This window comes from Clinocottus analis, unplaced genomic scaffold, assembly GCF_023055335.1.
Source record: "Clinocottus analis isolate CAN_PGR_092001 unplaced genomic scaffold, fCliAna1.0.p SCAF_22, whole genome shotgun sequence".
NCBI lineage: Eukaryota > Metazoa > Chordata > Actinopteri > Perciformes > Cottidae > Clinocottus > Clinocottus analis.
The window spans coordinates 3,832,119-3,852,888 of NW_027175954.1; the positions used below are offsets into that span (position 1 = coordinate 3,832,119).

The 20,770-nt window shown below is 41.1% G+C and overlaps 1 protein-coding gene across 2 annotated transcripts in view; it reads left to right on the forward strand.

Moving 5' to 3' along the window:
* The window catches only part of lrba (LPS-responsive vesicle trafficking, beach and anchor containing), a 176,186-nt gene that overhangs the window by 30,460 nt on the left and 124,956 nt on the right, over positions 1-20,770 (forward strand). For both annotated transcript variants that reach the window (XM_068588540.1, XM_068588539.1), the window contains exons 7-23: positions 492-611; positions 1,719-1,865; positions 2,508-2,705; positions 3,991-4,124; positions 5,090-5,198; positions 5,603-5,755; positions 6,145-6,313; positions 6,637-6,716; positions 7,136-7,198; positions 7,751-7,848; positions 8,099-8,191; positions 9,265-9,373; positions 9,730-9,811; positions 11,954-12,077; positions 12,194-12,386; positions 18,453-19,808; positions 19,922-20,136. In XM_068588540.1, coding sequence (XP_068444641.1) covers positions 492-611; positions 1,719-1,865; positions 2,508-2,705; positions 3,991-4,124; positions 5,090-5,198; positions 5,603-5,755; positions 6,145-6,313; positions 6,637-6,716; positions 7,136-7,198; positions 7,751-7,848; positions 8,099-8,191; positions 9,265-9,373; positions 9,730-9,811; positions 11,954-12,077; positions 12,194-12,386; positions 18,453-19,808; positions 19,922-20,136 — 3,443 coding nt within the window. The remainder of the gene's footprint in view (positions 1-491; positions 612-1,718; positions 1,866-2,507; positions 2,706-3,990; positions 4,125-5,089; positions 5,199-5,602; positions 5,756-6,144; positions 6,314-6,636; positions 6,717-7,135; positions 7,199-7,750; positions 7,849-8,098; positions 8,192-9,264; positions 9,374-9,729; positions 9,812-11,953; positions 12,078-12,193; positions 12,387-18,452; positions 19,809-19,921; positions 20,137-20,770) is intronic.

Below are 20,770 nucleotides of genomic sequence, written 5' to 3' on the forward strand. Positions count from 1 at the left end.
GGGAGAAGTCGCACTAGAAGGAGGAGGAATGAGGGCAACGGGAGAGAAGGATTATCCAATATTCCCAGTCCCTTCCAGGCACAGCACACACGGAAGACCATTGCATCGGACGATTTGAAACATCCTCCTCCTTCCCCTGGGCATGAAGGCACCACCGTACCTCAATAAACCTCATGAGGACCCAGAACTCATTTTAGTTGATTTTTCACTCTATTTTTAAAGCCTTATTTCATGTCAGGAAGAAACCACAATAACCTATTTCACGTTGGTAACATCGGTAACCTATTTCACTGGTTGAAAGGCTGAGGACTGAGCCGGATATCTAAGTAGGTGGGATCGTAGCTGGAGGGGAGTCCTAAAACATGATGGAAGCAGGCCAATTGAATACGACATGCTTGACTTATTGATATCTTGTTGTGTGTGTGATTGATACTGTAGATATTCAGTAGGAGTTTGCCTTAGTGAGAGTCTGCTTATTTTTGTTCTTGCAGTGGTACATGGTGACCCTGGTTCACGTCTACAACCGCTGGAAAAACAGTGAGATTAGCTGCTACGTAAACGGGGAACTGGCTTCCTTTGGAGACATCGCCTGGTTTGTCAACACCAGTGACGTAAGTATCAACAGTTTTCAAACATATTTTGCCGTTTGCAAATCACACAGTAGGGACCACCACAAGCTCAAGAAACCTGAATATGTTCTCATGAATAATAGTTTCAAGGAAGATATAGTTTAAACTTTGCAAATTACTCTTATTTGCTTTTCTTGCTGGGAGTCGGATGAGAGCATTTACATTGCTCTCGTGTCTGTCAATGTAAATATTGAACTGCAGCGGATTAGCTTTCAAGCCTAAAGAGTGCAAACAGTGGAAGTAACTGTCTGGCTCACACTCTCCCTTAAACCACAACATTGTGTTGTTTTTACTTGCAAACCATAAAAACGACTGCATTAAACCTCTGGCAGAATTTTATTTTTAGTTATACATGCGGCTAGATTTTGTGTTGGTCATGTGGGTTCAAGGTACAGATGTATCTGTCCAATATCAATTTCGTAACCAGATATTGCTGCAGGAGGATGAACCAAAAAAAAAACCAAACCAAAAAAAAACAACTCGCTCACAGATATATCTAATCTCAGTTTTTTCTTTTAGAGGGCTTGTGGGGTGAAACAATTCTTTTCATCTTTTAGCATGAATACTAGAGTGGAAAATAACTACATATTCACACCCTGCTCCTCTCAGACATCACCATATGAACTCTGTCACAGTCTCCAGGATTGCTTTCTGTCACGCTGAGTTGTGAGATTCTTAAATCAAATTTAGTTAGGAATGAAAACGCCTCCACAGTGGCGTTTAATCCTCTGGATGTGTCAGTATGTCCGAAAGCAAATTAGCGTCTTGATTGAGATGTGGCCTCATCATTCTCAACACTTCTGCTTATGCATCACTGACCGTATCCAGAGGAAGATGGAACATTATCATGCTATCCACAGTCTGCTTATATTTCAAGGCTGTGTGTTGCCAATTATAGCGAGTGTTCACATGAATATGCCTTATCCCTCTGTTCTTTCTGGCTACTTTTGGTCTTTTTTTATCCTTACCTCCTGTCTTAATGCCTTACTACCTTTCGTCTACCCTCACTCGCTTCATCTTTAATTGTCTATTTCTGTGTTGTTTTTTTATCTTCCTTTCTTCCTACCTCCAACATCCTTCCTGCTGCAGACGTTTGACAAGTGTTTCCTGGGATCGTCTGAGACGGCAGATGCCAACCGTGTGTTCTGCGGACAGATGGGAGCAGTTTACCTGTTTGGAGAGGCTCTCAGCGCTGCTCAGATCTTGGCTATCTATCAGCTGGGACCGGGTTACCAGGTTGGAAGCCATTAAGCCTTAGATGTCTGTGCGATAGAGACGTGCATCAATTTACTGTCAAATTATGCATTATGTAGATGAAATCTGTATTGTTTTTTACCTATGGAGGAGCATTTGAAAACGGAAAAAAGGATGATTTAATGGTTGGATAAGCTTTCCATTGTCTAATGAAAAATGTGGACCAGCTGTCACGTAACACCTGGCAACAGATTATTGACGTTCAATGTACCTGATTGAGTCCATGATATTCTCTTTTGCAAGACTCCATCGACAATAAAGTGAGGTGATATATCCTCTGCTGTAGTTTAAGGGCTGCAACATGGAAAGTCATGCAAACTTTTAAAGCAAGTATATACACAAACGATAGACAACTATACACAGACTGACATACAATAAAGATACAAAAACAAATAAATAACTGTCTGTAGCAGGTATGCTGAGCCCATAATCACTGTGACGGAAACATTGTCACAATCAAACTCATCAGACAGCCCTTGTCTTTTTTTGTTAGCCTTGTGTGGGAAAATTTACACTCATACTATGAAAATTAAGATACTAGTTCTCGTTAATGTATCATGACTGCATTATGTTCTCTTCCACTAAATGTCCCACCCCTTCTTCCTTCTACTTCCATCTCTTCAGGGCACATTCAAGTACAAAGCAGAGAGTGACCTACTGTTTGCGGAGCATCACAAGACTTTACTGTATGATGGCAAGCTGTCTTCTTGTATTTCCTTCGCTTATAACCCTCGAGCCACCGATGCCCAGCTCTGCCTTGAGTCCTCCCCTAAGGACAACGCCTCCATTTTCGTCCACTCACCCCACGCCCTCATGCTGCAGGTAATTAGGCCTTTTAAGAAATTGATAGTCATTCCCCTTGGAGTTGACATACTCGGATTTAAAAAAATGTGTTAAATTGACCTGAAGTCACCATGCTGACATGAAAGCAATGCCGGTGCAAATTTATTCGCCACCTGTACGCCTACTCCTTTCCTCCCAATGTTCCATATGTACTACTATTTACTCTTTTTTGTGTTCTATGTGATATGAAAGAGGCCCAGTTGGCATCTTTTCATTTTAATGGTCTCATTAGGGCAGAGGTGCAAAAGCGTTGCGCTCGCCAGACTGCTGCAGCTGCTGAAAAATGCCATACTGGCTTTTTGACTGTGGAATTAGAGACTGAGGGTTTAGTTTATTTAGCTTACAAGTGGTAGTGCATTTCTCCTGTCAGATGAAGTTGGTGAACTTTGTGGGAGTTTTCCATATGGTGCGAACACACACACACACACTCACACACACATCTTTTCTTGAGCACTAATTGAGTTTTCTCTTATGCCCTCTCATTATAGAACATGAAGAGGCTTTTGCTGCCACACAACATATGCTTTTTCCATCACACAAACGTGCATGTGAACACACACACTCGCAACAAAATGTCTGACTTTAACCTTAACCTAAACCTTATTCTAACCCGAACATTAAAACCGGCTTTTAAAAGACTCCAAAGTGAGGACTGACCAGGAATGTCCTCACTCTTAAGGTTTGAAACTTAAATTGGTCCTCACAAAGATAGCTGTGACATTGTTCACACACATGCACACGCACAAAGTGCACAGTGTGAAATATGAATGAATGTGACCTATATTTTCAGCTTTGCTATGCCATGCTCAAAAATTCCAATCCAATAGAGAGGAAAACGTTTTGCCAAGCCTCTGTTGATGTCGCAACATAAAACAACACAGACACCAACTGACACACCGGACTGCTAAACATTTAAAGAAAAGAAAATCTTCCAATAAATGAAAACCAAACACTTTGTATTGAGATCTTGAATTGTTTTCACCCTTTCAAACATTGCATGTCTTTTGGCAATGACAGAACATGGTTTAAGTTTAAGTACTTATTAGTGGTCAAAGATTCAAAAGCTCCATTGCAATTTGTGCCTGTTGGGATATAAAGCAGACTGTAGCGGTATGAAGAATAACCACCATTTTCTTTTATTTTGACTGTGCTACTACTTGCATATACTTTCAAATATGTCAACACATGGAACTAATGTAGTGCACACAACTGTGATCACCAGAGCAAATGTCTGTGTTGCCCACTTGTACATTTGTTTCTGCAGGATGTGAAGGCCGTGGTGACTCACTCGGTTCAGAGTGGCATACACTCTATCGGCGGTGTGCAAGTCCTCTTCCCCCTGTTTGCACAGCTGGATTATTGCCAGCCTTCCAGCCAAGAGCTGGACACCTCTGTTTGGTAACAGCACACAAATTCACTCGTATACACTATATGAAACATGTTGTTTTTTAAAATAATTTTGTCCTTCATATCTCAGTTTTTCATATTATGCTTCAAGTTACCGTGTGACAGTATGTCGCAAACTAAGTATACATATTTAATGATGGTACTAATTTCAAATTTGACTATTGTATTACAAAGAAAATTAATTGAAAATTGAGATTCCTAAATAAATTTAGAATATCTTGGCCTCTGCTGCTCATATTTTTACCTTTTTTTTTACACGAGTACATTACTTGCAATTCAAAATCACTGGATTACCCCTTTTGAATATAAATATAATACTGCATGTGAGATGATCAGGTGGATGAGACACTTTTAAAAGGTAAAACTGGATCCAGTGTTCTCCCTTAAATTACTTCCTACGAGCTGTTTGCTCAAGTAAATGATTAGTTGGATCTAAATGGTGAACAGAGAACTTAACATTTAGAATAAGTTCTAAATGTATAATGTAATAGCTAAGATACCGATAACAATATCGGCACCTTTTTGTATGGCTAGTACACAGACTGCACATACTAGACTGTATGTATTGTCTAATACCGATGGCTTTTCAGGTAACACTGCTGTCTGTCAACAATGATCTATGCCTGTCTATGACATTTAGAGATACCGCTGTCAGATAGAGACCAACGGTACGATTTTAAAAGCAGTTGCAAATCAGATTTTGACGTAATGCAGAGCATGAAAGTCGTGAGGCCATCTTGCTTATGAATTTGCAACGTTGTCGTATGCACTGCCCTCAAGGTGATGCTAACTAGAATCTGTCCCAACGCATTGGGGACACGACACCCTCATTCAATCACTTTTCATGCAGGATATGCCCTTCACACTCAGGGCTTTGTCAGCAGCTTCCATAGATTATTGTCACTGTCTAACTCGGTGTCTCTCCGTCTCTCTCTCTCTCTCTGTGGGCCTCTTAGCTGCACTTTGCTATCCTTTGTGATGGAGCTCTTGAAGAACTCAGTGGCTATGCAAGAGCAGGTCCTGGCCTGCAAAGGCTTCCTCGTCATTGGCTACACCCTGGAGAAGGTGAGACAAACACAAATAGGCTCAGCTGGCGAAGAAATACACGAGAGAGCCATCCTCAAACAAATAGCTGCATGTAATGAACCCAGTGCAGTAATACAGACGATCTGGATTCCCATATCGCCACAAACGCACTAACAAAGGCACACACCAATACCAACGCTTAATATGAGACATACTTTGTTTTCCCTCAGCTGTATTTGGAGGTCACAGCTGGCTCATGTGCTTGTTAGGCAGAAGAGGAGCTTTCTCTGCATGTGTTCTTTCCCTCCCCTTTTTTGTGTCGTACCTCATTCACCCCTTTCTGCTCTCCACGCCTTTGACTCCTCACTGACATATTGCCCTCTCCTTCCCATCCCCTCCCTCCTATTGTGGCACTTTCTGTCTCCACCCTGTCTGTTCTCCAGTCTTCCAAGGTGCATGTGACGCGGCCTGTCCTGGACATTGTGTTGGCCTTTTCCAGATACCTTAGCAACTTGCAGAATGGCATCCTGCTGCTCAAGCAGCTGTGTGACCACATTTTGTTCAACCCTGCCATCTGGATCCATGCCCCTGCCAAGGTAATGTGAAAACATATATATATATATACACACACCGCAGCCCAGATTTATGCATTTAATTACGTTTGTAAAGATGGAGGTATACACATGTAGGTAGAATACACACATATCGCTTACAACATCCAGACGTGCACACTCACACGGACCTGCACCATTGTCATTACCCTCTTATGCTCTGTATGGTATTGCCCTACATTTTATTTTCAGTGTTTTAGAGTTTGCCTCCAATTTAGGGTTTTCCCTCAACCTGTGAGTCAGTGATTGCTATTTAAATGAGAATGGCTTGTCTACAACCCTGTGGGGCTTAGAGGCTCGGATGCACTAAAAAACAAATTATTCCACTCAAACTACCAAGTGCTTGTTTTCATGCGTGCTTTTATCTTTTGCAGGTGCAACTAACTCTCTACACTTACCTAGCAACAGAGTTCATCAGCACGGTGACCATCTACAACACCATTCGCAGGGTGGGAACTGTACTTCAGGTCATGCACACACTGAAATTCTACTACTGGGTCATCAACCCTCAGGACCGCAGTGGAGTCGTGCCCAAAGGCCTCGGTAAAGATGCACACTACATGCAAAAATATACTCTAATATTGTGCAGTAAATGACCACTACTGATGTACTGTGTTTTTTCCTCTGGCTTCCTTTCAAATACATTTACAGAGCATGAAGTAGATTTCACATGTCCACATAATTAAGGATACACACAGTGTACCAACATTCACACTGATCACTGCCCTTCTTTTGATGAATCAACTTTGCTTTTAAAAGTGTACATTGATCTTGTTATGATTTATTGCTTTGTCCCCCTGAATCGTGCTCAGTTGCTCAATTATCGTCTACTTTCAACAGCCATTGTTTTCCATTTGGGTTTTCAGATGGTCCAAGGCCGAACCAGAAGGAGATCCTTTCTTTGCGAGCCTTTCTGTTGTTGTTTGTCAAGCAGCTCATCATGAAGGTACGCTCATGATGTTGCCAAAGCCCAAAGAAACCCAGCATCAACAACCAAAATAGACTTGTATTATTGAGGAATTCCAGTCACTTGAGGAATCTGGCACATTTGAATCCCAATATTATGTGTACTAATAGTACTAGTGGCAGATTTATGTGTCTATTTATATTTCTGCTCTCTGATTGCTTTGGTGTTGCAGCCCTCGATATGCTGAGGAGCAAACTAGCTGCTGTGTTAAACAAGTATAGTTCATGCTTAGTCAACGCACAATGCTATGTAGATGTCAGCTGGGTGATTAAGGAATTTTGCCTTTATTACATTTCTCTATTGCTAAATATTATGCTGGAGTTGATATTGTGAAACTATTTGAACTAGTATGTCTAAATCGATCAATTGTAATATGATCTGTGCAATTATATTTCTAGGATCATGGAGTGAAGGAAGATGAGCTCCAGAGCATCCTCAACTACCTCCTTACCATGCACGAGGTATGCATTTGTATTCCTGTTCATGCAGCACTGACCGGCAGACACCTCGCCAGCAGATGGCAACATAGCTCCACTGTACTAAGTCCTCTTTCCATAAGAAATGCAGAGCAAAAGCAGACAATCCCTGTTGCTGAAGGCAGCATCACTGTTCCTTGTTAGTTTTCCAAGTCTGCCAGTGAGACGTCCTGACAGAAGGGCTTTTGTTTACAGTGGAGTGATGCATAACAAATGAATCAGTCAGTAATGCAGTGAACCTTGTAAGAATACAGGGTGATTACAACGGTGCCTGGAAAAGCTACCGGCATGTAGCAGCCCTTCATTTCACAGAGCACATATTGTAGTCTTCACTTCAGATGCTTGTGATGTAATCCAGTGTTTCTACTGGACTTTTTTTTCTCCCTTTTTGCTTCTGACATTATTGCTGCTGCTGCCAACACTAAACACGCAACAAGAATAGTTGGCAGTAAATGATGCACATTTGTTAGCTTTTGTCTTGTATTTACATATACAGCTGAATAAGAATTATTTTTTCATTTAAAAAATGATTGTCAGGATGACAATCTCATGGATGTTCTGCAACTGTTGGTGGCTCTGATGTCTGAACATCCTGGGTCCATGGTCCAGGCCTTCGACCAGCGCAATGGGATTCGGTAATATATAATATTTGCAAATTAACTCATAGTTTTCTATGTTTTTGTTCTAAGTGTAATGTTCAAATGATTTAAGTTGCACTGTTTTTTTAGGCAACACCTTAGATTGTGAATTCTGCCTCTGTTTTAAATAGAAAACAGATTCAATTCTATTTTGAGATTTAAAAAAATTAGCGTGTGAGGTGTGCAGTGTTTTTTTTTAACTTCAAATAATACTTCTGTCATTTGATTAAATTTGCTTTCTCCACAGTGTGATTTACAAGTTGCTGGCCTCAACGAGTGAAGGAATAAGAGTGCAGACACTCAAAGTAATGGGCTACTTTCTGAAATACTTGCCACCAAAGTAAGTACAGTTACAAACTAAAATATTGGCCACCATACAGAATCGTAGTTTGGTTGCTGCAGTGGCCTGGGTTTGCTGCAAGTCGTCCCTTATCGCTCCCTTTCCCAGCACATGTCACATCTATAAAAAAGGCAAAATGGCTGACAACAAAAGGTTGCGTTTGAGAACATTCTTGTTCAGTCTGAAATAGAAATGTTGAATTTTATACGAAAGCACACAGTTTTATTAGTACAGTAATAACTGAAAGGGTAATTGCTCTGATGTTGATCGATTCCATAGCTTATAGTCTTCAATTTTCTTTTCCTGCTGCTTATTATATAATATAATATTCATAATATACATATTATGTAGGTAATAAACAGCTACATTTAACTGTTAATTCTCTATCAAGCTGCAGGCCTCACTGTTAAAATGTATTAAAATTAAAAAACTGAATAATAATGCATTTAGCCATCCTTTGTTCCAGCCATTTTTTAACATTCTTTAGATGATATCCAGTGCTGCCCCTTTTATTAAAAGCTCTGATTATAACCTAATAATCTGTGCTCCAGATCACATTTCTCCAATTCCATTATTTTGGATGATAATGCACGATGAGTGTCGGGTCATAATGCATTATTATTTTCACTAATAACTAGTACCAGAAAAAAACTCTAGCTCTGACTTGGCAACAGTTTTTAGTGATCCAGATGCAACATTGATCTCAGTCCACGTTTTTTTTAGCTGAGCTACAACTAAGATTGGAGTTGATCCATGATCGAAGATAAAAGAGTTGATGAAAAGAGTTTTCTGTGAAGAACTGCTCTCAGTCAGCAGAGGTTCTTTTATTTTTACGTCTTCCATTTCAAATGTCAGCTGGATTTCAGCTGATTTATACAGCTACAGATGTAACCGCTGCAGTATCCTGAATAATCAGACACTCCAGATTTTGTTCTCGTCATTTCCTCAAAATGTTTGGTATTTTTAAACATTTGACGTTTTAAAATGAAGATAAAAATGTGTGCATTGATTTCTGATACAACAGTGCTCTCGCAAATTCTGACTGACCTTTGACCTCCTAATATCCTGATCAGGAGGAAAACTGAGGTCATGCTGAGTCATGGCCTTTTCTCACTGCTCACTGAACGCCTGATGCTCCACTCCAGCCAGTTCACCATGACGACTTACAACGGGCTCTTCGAGGTCAGTCCTCTGCAAATGTACACTCTGCAGGCCTGTCTGTCTAGACATCCAATAATAACCTCTGTGTTCAACTGCATGCCAGTATTTAGTTTGTTGCCTTTTCTAACAAATGTTGTCTTTTTCCAAATGTTTTTCTCTTCATTATTCAACCTGACAATTTAATGAGTTAGGTGAAGTATCTATCGTGTGACTGACCACCTGCAGGAACCTAATTTGACTATTATTCAGCCGTATACTATGCCATGGTGAAACATATACATAGCGCTGTGTGTCCATAGTGTGGTTTGCATGTCTCTGTTATTGTTAAGACCGATGTGGATATTTATGACTTGAATCCACTCTGTGTCCCCCGGTAGATTCTTACAGAGCAGATCTGCACTCAAGTGATCCATAAACAGCATCCGGACCCCGACTCCACTGTGAAGATTCTCAACCCACGTAAGTGCCTCCTCTGCGCCGCACTACTCTCCTAAATCATCCCCTGCAGCGTACCCTCTACATACCTATTGCTCCATACTGCACTAGAGGATATTCCCCATGGAGCGGTGCAATCGCTATATACAGTCAAACAAATGAACGACATAAATTTTGCAGCCAGAGGGTGCTTTCATACAACCGAACCTCAGATGTCATGCATAATCCGAGCATGAGGATGGTGCAAACACTTTGTGTGACAAATATACACACATCTGCTAGTTTTATGGGAAGTCGGTATCGTGTTTTGTGGGGATTAATTTGCATATAAAAAATGATGTATGTAATGGAATTATTATAGAATTTAATTCAGTGTGTGAAAATATTATGTTTATGTATGCATTTAATACATTTAATCAATTATTTAATTGCATTGGAGGAAATCTAGAGTTTATTACTTTAATGCATTTGGTTAAACCATATAATGTTAGGACAATATTTGTATGTACTTTGTGGAGTAAATATTTATTGTTGCAATATTTTATTAATAAAAAAAAATCTTATTGTAAAAATGATAAATCACTTTACTATTGTATAGTGTTATTTTCTCATTAAAATATTATTAAAATATTTTATTGATCATATCATCATAGATTTAGTAATAATATTTGCATCTTAGACAAAGACATAGTTTATACACATTTGAATGTGTATTTTTTACGATATACTTGCACATGCACAGTCTGCATATTTTTATGATTTCCTTTTTCTATCAGTGCATCGTTAAGAGTATACGGTGCATGTGCATTTTTCATATGTAGCAACATAATGAGCTGAGAGCACGACTCCAAGCTTTGATCAGTGCTCCCATCTCATATTTTCAGGCCGTTACTTACCCCCAATTTCACGTCGACTCTCAAAATCTTTCATATGCTGAAATGTTAAGTGTTCATTTCAGCTAAGAAAAGAAAACATACCCCTCTCTCTTTTTTAACGGTGCTTTCACACATATGTGCATCTTTTGTGCACACCCTTGCGAAACAACATTCACTAGTTTGAAATCCAAGCATTTGGCATAATCACAACCAAAGTTTACTTCCAACCGGCCTTAATCTGACAAGGTCCTGCTGTAGTCACACGTTGATTATCTTAAGTCTTTGTTGTGTTAAAAACTCTCTGACCCCACCATCATAGACAGGCGGTATATATCATAGAAACCTTGTATAGGGTTGTACATATGAGCACAGTCTATGGAACAGAGCGGTGGTCTGTTTCTCCTTTGCCGTGCATTCTCTTGATTTAATCTGCGACAAACTCCCAAAATGGCCCCCTGATTGCAGTCTTTAGTAACGTCAGAGCCAATCAAACAAACCGAGGAAGTACCGTTTCCCTCAAATTAACTCGAGGGAAAGGAACCAAGAGCAAATGGAAAAAAAGAAGGGAATACGCTATCCCTGCATCCTCATTCCCGGTACATGCTGGGGTAATTTTCTGGCGGTAAAGGTTCAGCGACTCATAATTTGAGTGACTAAGGCGTAGAAACAACACAACCGTCTGCCGGGGCAAGGGGGCATCGGTTAGCGCCAAGGTCTGAAGAGACAAGTGAAATCCAAGCCCCGCCGTCTCTCCACTCAAAGTAAATGGACACTGACATTGTCTAGATAATTCATCTAAACAGTCAGTCTCTTTGGTTTAACCCAAGCCAAGCCTTCCAGAAGGGCCTGCAACTCCGGCTCTCTTGTTTGAAACAATAGCAAAACCATTACAGTATGATAAAGATCAATGGCCTGGGCCTTTTTTTTAAATATTTTTTTATATTCTGCTCAGTTCTGTTTTTCTAACCACAGGCATAGATTTTCAGGTGTGTACAGCTGGGAGTTAAGATAGTTTGTGACACGATGATTTGCACATGTTGAGACCAATGTATGATTTAGTTGTTGATTTGTGCAGTTTAATTTCCAAGGAGAACGCTCGAGGTTTCCAAACTTTTTTTCAATCGTAATCCTTAAAAGTAACGTTTCCATCAACATATTGCTTTTTTTCCACATTACAAAACAGACGGAACAGAATAAGAAGTATTTTTGTAATTTCCTTTTATTCTTTATTGTAAATGTTTTTCTTTTTAAACTCGATCCTTAAGTGCTATGTTTCTGTTAATATTTCTAGAAATTCTGAAGATTATAGCTGCTCTGCTGAAGACCTCCCCCCCATGCCCCGAGAGCATGGAGGTGCGCAAGGTCTTTCTGTCAGACATGATCAAACTGTTCAATAACAGCCGAGAGAACCGCAGGTAAGGAGTCCACCACTTCACAAGATGGAGAACTACATCACACGCCAGTCCGTCCACGCACTGTTTACACGCCAGTGGGATTTACGTTCATATTCCGTGTACTTTTTTTGTTTCAGGAGCCTGCTGCAGTGTTCGGTGTGGCAGGAGTGGATGATCTCTCTGTGTTTCATCCACCCGCAAAACAGTGAGGAGCAGAAAATCACAGAGATGGTGTACGCCATCTTCCGCATCCTCCTGTACCATGCCATCAAATACGAGTGGGGAGGCTGGCGCGTCTGGGTGGACACCCTGTCCATCACCCACTCCAAGGTCAGAGCGCTCATTATATCCATGCACGCCTCTCTCATGCACACACACGCAGGTCAGACACAGCTTCTCTGCGGATCTTCTTGTATCTCCTCATCTGTTTCATTTTTTCCGTTTTTTTTTTTTTTTCCTCTGGTTTTGTTTCTCTTCATTTTAACTCACACACTCTTTATCTCTCGCTAGTAAACACAAGAACACACACACACACACACACACACACACACACACACACACACACACACACTCACATACACACACTCTCACATCTTGCTTGAGTATTGTCAGCCTAAACATTCACCGCATTACTGTAACCGTAACCCTCCTCCTCAGTTTGATTGCAGCCAAACGGACAGCAGTATTCAGTCAAAGCCATCGGCTCTGTCATCCATATGTTTAGTTTGAATCTGACATAGTGCAATTCATCAAATAAGAAATTAGAGAGCATTATCGTCTGACCCTCTAACTCGCCGCGTGGGCTAGCGTTCTAGTGTAGTAATTGGACCTGGCCTCTCAGTGCCCATCAGATTAAGCTTTGGAACCATACAGTGATTATAATTTAAAAGCTAGTTGCAGTGTAAACCAATGGAAATGAGTCCACCAGCCCTTCCACTCTTTATTTATGTATGGAGTCTCTCTCTTTCACGTTGCACAGATAAAAATATACTTCTGGCACTTCTTATTTCCACAAGCTGAATTCAAAATACTGCTCAAGAAATTCACTGTTGATATCACGTTACGCTACTCTCGTCCGAAGCAATGAAGTAATTGAGGTTGGTGTCAGATTGTGGTCTGTTTTTTTTAAAAAAAATTTTTAAAAAGCCTGGCAGATTGAAGGCTGCGTTAAAGAAGTACTTGTGATATGAGACGCTCCGCTGCAGCGTGGGCTGCTGTGAGCATTGGCGTCCAGGAGGGGGCACAGACAGACTGCCTGGGAGATGATCAATGATGGCCGTAGTTGGATTGTGTGTGTGTGTTGTCTGCTGGATGCTCTGAACCCCTAAAGTCTCTTTAGTCCTCTTCACACTGCAGGGCTAACCGGCAATGGAAATAAAATGCATACAAATGAAAGTCTAGGGAAATTTTTTCACATTGGCAGTCGAGGGCAGTATTTGATGGAAGAGGGTCACAAATATGAGGAGGGCCCAGTGTGGTGCAGTCAAACCATCACACTGAAACACTAAATGTCTGTCTAATATGCATCTTAAATTCTATTTACATTGTGGACAGTCAAAGAAAAAATCATATTAGTGTTGATTTATTAACATTCTGAATATATTATGTGTTTTGTTTTATACAAAAGGATCTTGTTTTGCTTAAAGTTCTTGTTTCATCTGTTCATACAGCTGCAGTGTTGGCGTGTCACTTTGCAGCATAGCAAAGTGTCTAGTTTGGTGTTGTGCAGAAATTGTTTATTATACTTCGCACACTCGCTGTAATTGCCTTTTTTCCTATAATCAGACAAGATTAATGCGGTTTCTTTTGGGCTGTAGTTACAATGCCCAGCACTCTTCTAACAACTGCATTTCACACATACGGTGTGTGAATAAACCCGCGCTCCTGGAAGATGTAAGATGCATAAACACACACACATATGCACGCTCAGTGCATTGCAGGGACCCCGCCTGTGACTTGGATCGCTGCAGTGGGAGCAAGCCACCAAGATACATGCATCTGCTATAAAAAAAGCTAAAGAAACTCAATTGCAATTTTATTGTCCCGTATGATAGATTTCCTGCCACCTTTGTAGCACCAAAGCTGTTTGTCACTGTTGCTCTCTCCTCCCACTGCTGCAGGGCTGTGTGTGTGTGTGTGTGTGTGTGTGTGTGTGTGTGTGTGTGTGTGTGTGTGTGTGTGTGTGTGTGTGCACTTCTGTATGTGAGTTACAAGGCACATTTTCTCATTGCCCTCCTTTTCTCTTGGGCTCGAGGAAGCCCTTCTTTCCAAACCCATTGAATATTCATCGGAACCGTGAGAGAACAATCAGAGAAACAAGGCCTCATAAATACAACCAGCCCACTGGGAGCTCCTTGATAAGTGCATATATGCATTCACAAATGCATATTTTCCCACTTCTCCTCTACATAGACTTTATGAATTAGTTTGACTTGTGTCAACTGTGTTAATGTTGTCAGTTTGACATGTATAGAGATAATGTGCCTCACTTTGCCAGTAGTCGGGTATCTTTGTACTGCCTTTTCTATTAATGCATTATTGTGCTTTTGTGTCTCCATACTTTTATTCCACCAAGGAGGCAATGATTTTTTTTGTTGGTTTGTCCGAGTCATTGGCACATTATTTTTACCTGGATGGAAAATATGGAAATAGGAAAGGCCAACGCTCTTCATGCCTTTTCTATTTTTTTCTGCATTTAAGGAACATGTTATGTAGAATATAAGAAATGACGTTTTATTGTATCAGTTTTTTCTTCAAGTTCTTTCTATAGTTCAGGCCATTTGTTCACATTATTGGCGAAACAAAACTTGACTAAAGTGTTGACTTATTTTATATGTAAACTGGAACCAAAAGAACCATATTTAGTATTTTTTTTTGTTGTTGTTGTGATTTTTCTTTTATTTAAAGCATACCAACTAGATGCACTAATGACCTAGTTATTGAGAATTAAATTCAAAAGTTTGTGTGTGTGTCCTTCTATATGAGTCATTAGGAAGTAAGTATATCTGCATAAGCAACTCTGAATAGACAGATGTTCCTGCAGGTGGGCACGCTGACACAACAGCCCTCCCACTCTCAGCGCGCACACACACACACACACACACACACACACACACACACACCCAAGGTGCCCCTCGTCCATCTCCGCACACAAATCAGTTTGAGAACAAGGAGATCTCCAAAAGAAAGACCTCATAGCATGAAGGTTCCCCCGTCCTTCAGAACTCCCACTGTCGGCTAACTTCATTACACCTGCCAGTTGTTTTACCATAAATATGAACTGAAATGAGCCAGTGGATCTTTCACCAAATGTAGTATACATGATGAGTTGGTTATTTTACAATTATGTTGGGAAGTGGTGCATATTTGGAGGATTTTAGTTGATTTGTTGCTATTCACTATTGTTCTGTTGATGGAGAAATGCAGAATAGTTTTGCCCTCAGTTGTTAGTGAGACATTACACACCAAGCTGTAGTTCTTGAGAGTTTCAGAGCGATGTATTGACAAATGGACAAAGGAAGGAGAAAGTGAGAACATTGAAAAGCCAATGCTAGATAATAGACATGCATTAAGAGGTGTCTCTACTATCCAGTAGCCAATCCCCAGTTCATCAATTTGCTCTTCTCTCTTGTAATTCTTGCTAAATATTAATCTAAAAGTGAAATAATTAGCTAATGAAAACCCCATGAATTTGACTCGTGGCTTAAAACGGTTGGTGTACAGTATCCTGAAAGGCCTTTTGTGCAAGCTTGTCTTCCTATGGTTGTGATTGAAATTACAGATAGAGTCTGTATCCATATCACTGGATCAGAGGGGAGGAGAAAACCAAGAAGAAAAATGTTTTTACAACGAGCGAGAATGGAAGATATTGTGAACAAGAGCAAAAACCACCCAGCCAGCACCGCAGTAGCAGATGACATTGATTTTGGAGGAGGAATTGCATTTAGCTAATCGGATTAGAGCCATGCTGCCCTCCCCATTTCCCCTTTGTTTTGTGGTTGCTCTCTATCTATTTATCTAAATGGGGACTCCCAGGCTTCATCCGCGGGGGTCTCTCGAGATCAGCGCTCTGCCACGCTGACCCTCATCAAACAGGTTGTGGTGTGGGGCCTCTGCTTATTCCAGATCAGATGCACAGCCCAGACATTCGGCCAATGGAAGATCTCAGTTCTGTAGAGGTTGTTGGGTAAATGTGTATGGTTTTTTTTAGGTGTGGTTTGAAGGACCAAGAGATTTTATTTATCGTCTGTTCGTGATATATTTTATTTTTCAAAAATAGTGTTTAAGGTGAAACTACAGAAACTTGAAGTATTTCAACGTTGTCTTGTTTATGATGGTGTGTCCCATTCCAAGGCACTCAAAGTCCCTCGTATGATCCGTCTTTGCTCCGTCCAGTTAATACCATGTTACCTGTCACATTAGAAAAGCCCACCATGTTTTTGGACATTACCATAACATTTTCCCATACCCCACTGAGGCCAGGCCGAGTCATGGAGTAGAATGAAATTAGATTAGATCAGCGCTGATGTCTTAGCCACCCAAGGCAGTTTCTTATACTGTAGCCAGGCTAACCGCTCTTTTAAAAACCGCAGAGACTTATACTACCTCTGTCTACTGGTAACTGGATCTGTTACAGAGCCCTATTTAAGGCCAACATACATCATCTTAATGCACAGACTGCATCCTGGATCTATGACGTTATGTTCTCTCCTGCGTAATTTCCATAGCAGCGCACTTTGAATGCAGCCATTTTAATTGCTAAAAATGCTAAATGTCAAATTAAGCTCAAACTAATGGGGTAGTGTGTGATCACTGGGAAAATGGGCGGAAGAGAGAAAAAGACGGACTACTGGCGCATTTTGAACAGGCTGTGCACTCTGAAAACAGCTATGGATTACCAATCACTGCCTCCCACTACAGAAGATTAATGAGCACCCGTGTAGCAGGCTAATTTAGAACAATAACGCCTAATTAATTACAAATAATCGGCTTCTTTCTTTCCCTTCCCTTTCTTCTACTCTCAATGACTCACTCTCGCCTTCTTGCTCCTTTACAATTTCTTATATTTTTTCTTCTGCCTTTTTGATGTCCGGCTCTCATTTTCTTTTTTCTTTCTCTCTCCCGCTCCTTCTGTCCAAATAGCCTCAGGTGAAAAAGCAGCAAAGTGGGTTTAGTCTCCCCACCCCCCTTTCCACCACCAACCCATCTTTGACTTTCTGTCCTCCAAGCCTAGTGATTAATGCAGGGTCTTAAATTAGGCGTGGGAGGATTTGCCGATGCTGGACACGCACTCAGCACAGCCAGCAGACACACTAATAGTATCTACCGCTAATCTATGACTGCTTACATGGATGGGCTCTTCCTCAAATGCCACTGCAGACCATTGCCGATATGGACTAGAAGTCTAGTCTCCCCATATCAGATACAAGAAGACTGATAGCGGTTAATAGGCCGTGGGCAACTGCACATAGAGAGAAAAAGTTTTAAATGTGGCACGGTTAACCACAAATGGTCCCAGTGGTTAGATGCAGTAATAAGCTCTCGACTAAAGAGCATTTTGAGAATATTTTGCTTTCATAATGTACCGTTTCCAGATGAAACCGGGTGTTGGGGAATGATGTGACTCCTGGAGACATAATTTAGTTAAAGGCTCAATGTGTAAACCAATTGATAGCAGTTTGAGATAGGCAGGGTTTAATAGATGAGACCGGAAACACATCTTTTATGTATAACTATTGGTACTTGCAAAAAGTTCAATACAACGCACATGTACTTTTTACTAACTTGGTGGTGACTTTTCAACATTGCATGATGCCGTCTCTGCATTCTCAAACAAAAGCATAGTCACAATCTTTGCGTACATTTTCCCCAACAGTTTTACAGGAAGTGGAATGCAGGTTTCAAGCAATTTTGGTCTTTTTTTTAAAAATATAGTTTTGGCTATACGTCCTATTTGTAGTAACACAATTATCGTCAATAAGTTGTAATCTGGGAACACAGCAACTTTGTGCAGTTTAATGGAGCAAGAAACGCAAGCTGTTAGATGATTATTACGGTTATAAACAAACCCCCAGGTTAGCCAATCTTATGTGATTGACTTTGTGGTTACACTTCTATCTGCTGTATTAATTGAGCAATATTCATCAAAACTGTCTTTTCTACAACTGATCATCTTACTACTTGTTTCTTGCCCGTCGGACTTCATTGTAGCAATGCCGCTGTGTTCTCAGGTCTTGGCAATTACTTTAGTTAATTAAAATGTTTTGAAACGCCACTGATAGACAGAATACAAAAGTAAGACCGAAGTTGTAACACATCTGAATTGGGCTGAATTAGAGCAATTGGGTAGATTGGTGCCAAGATTAGTAAAATAAATTTGAATTTTTGTGTTTGCAGGTCACGTTTGAGCAGCACAAAGAGAATCTGTCCCGCATGTTTCGTCAGTACCAGCGTCAAGAGTCTGCAAGCTCTCTGAGCACACTCCGAACCATCTCTGGCGTCAGCCAAAGTTCGGAGACCATGGATTGTGTCAACGGGCCACTTGCAGAGGAGACGGCCCCCTCCACTGTCATTGAGCTCACGGTGGACGAGCTCTCTCAAAAGTCGCCCGAGTCCGCATCTAGTTCCACCGTCACGTCCAGCCCACCGGAGGCTGTTGGTGGAACGGGCCACGCAGCCATCACCATGTCCAACATCCTGGCCAGCGGAGAGAAAGAAGAAGAAGAAGAAGAAGAGCGGAAGTTGGTTCAGGAGTCTTCCAAGATCAGCTCAGGGGATGATGGAAAAGAGACCGAAGCTACTGTGACACAAAAAAATGATGCAGAGGAACAGAGTGAAGAGACCAATAAGCAGGAACCAGATTGCCAGACTGAGGATTCTACTGATTATACACAAACAGCAGTTAGCGACCAGCCTGAAATGGATGAAACAAAAGCAAAGGAAGAGGTTAGAGACTCTGCGACTGATGAAACGCCTGTAACAGATACAACATCTGAAGCTATCAAAGCTGAAACATCAAACTCCATGACAGAAGACTCTTTAAATGAAGCAGATATCAAACTTCCAGTGGTTTCAGAACCAGAAGTTAAGGCCGACCAAACGTCCCCTGAGGCCGAGGACAGTGCGCTGCGTGGAGCCTCCATCTTGAACGAGGACCTGGTTGACTTGTCAACCATCAGTGACCAGTTCTTCACCAGTGACGCTGATGAAAGCCAGGGGGAGTCTTCTTGCGCTTCAGCTGCAGCCGGAGAGGAAGGGGAGGTAGGACAAAAGGAGAACGATAAATGCAAAGATGATGAAAACAAAGATGACCAGGAAGGTCATGAGATGAAGACTAACGTGGAAAACGATGAGAAGCAGGAGGTTGAAGCACAAGAAGAAACTGAAGAGAAACAGGAGAGTCAGTCTCCTCCAGCTGAAACACCTGAACAAAGTGTGACACAACCAGCCAAAGAGAAAGTTCAAGATGAACAGTCTTCCTCTACAGACCAGCAGCACTCAGACACCACAGCGCCCTCTGCAGGCCAGGAGGTTGCAGCAGCATCAGACTCCCCCTCACCTAACCAGCCTTCAGAGACCGCCGACAACACTGAAGAGGAAACTCTGTCCGTTCCCACCGCCGCCTCCAACTCTGACACCCAGAAGAGTGTCGATTCCGTCAGCAAGACCAAAGAGATCAAAATTGCCAGACTAGATGTGTCCAATGTGGCCTTAGACACAGAGAGACTTGAATTAAAGGAGACTTCTACAACAGTACGCATCTTTTTCTCTACTTTTGATCTTTCAATAAATGATGTTGCATAACACTGATCAGTTTCAGTTCCAAACCCTGATGTTAATGCTAATTCTGTGGTGTTTCTCTGTAGGAAACAAGCCAAAGCCAGCCGGCGGCAGCAGCAGCAGCAGCAGCAGCAGCTGCTGCAGCTGGAGGGTCTTCAGGTAAACAGAGAGAGGCCAGCAGCACTTCGGCCCCTCGTTCCACCATGTTTCGTATCCCAGAGTTTCGCTGGTCCCACATGCACCAACGCCTCCTCGCTGACCTGCTCTTCTCTATTGAGACAGATGTCCAGATGTGGAGGAGGTAGGCTAACAATCCACTGACTCTGCTAATGCTTTAGCTTACAATTATTTTGTTAATTGATTAATGGCATAGAGCTTTATTGGCATTTTGTGCCTCTGAGGAGCAGAGAGGAGGTCCCATCTCTCGAGCCTTCTTCTAATCAAGTAGTGTCTGAAATAATCTTTGTTTTCACTCCTGATTGATTGCTTGTTCATTTAATGTGGAGCTTCACATTATAAACAGTTTTTTTTCAAAAGAAAAAAATATTTTTGCATATTTACACATTTGAAGACAAAAATATATAATTTTGCAGAAAGATTTGTAGGAGCCACAATCTTGTCACAAACATTACATAAAACAAAAAAAATCAGGTCTCTAGAGATACTGGGAAATTCATGTCCCATTGGGGACACTTGATGAGGTGTACACCAAAGGGCAAATGTTTTCACAAAAGATGGCATATGTAGGATATTTTTATCCGTGAATATTAGCATTTAACAGCAACTAAGAACAATCGGCTCCGTGAGCAAGCCACTGTGTTGGTTACAGTCCAGCCAAATAATGTGATAATGTGTTCTACTTTTCAATATTATTTATAGATTTTTGTAGTTTCTTTTATTTTGTATCTTTTAAATGTCTTGTACTATTTCATTCA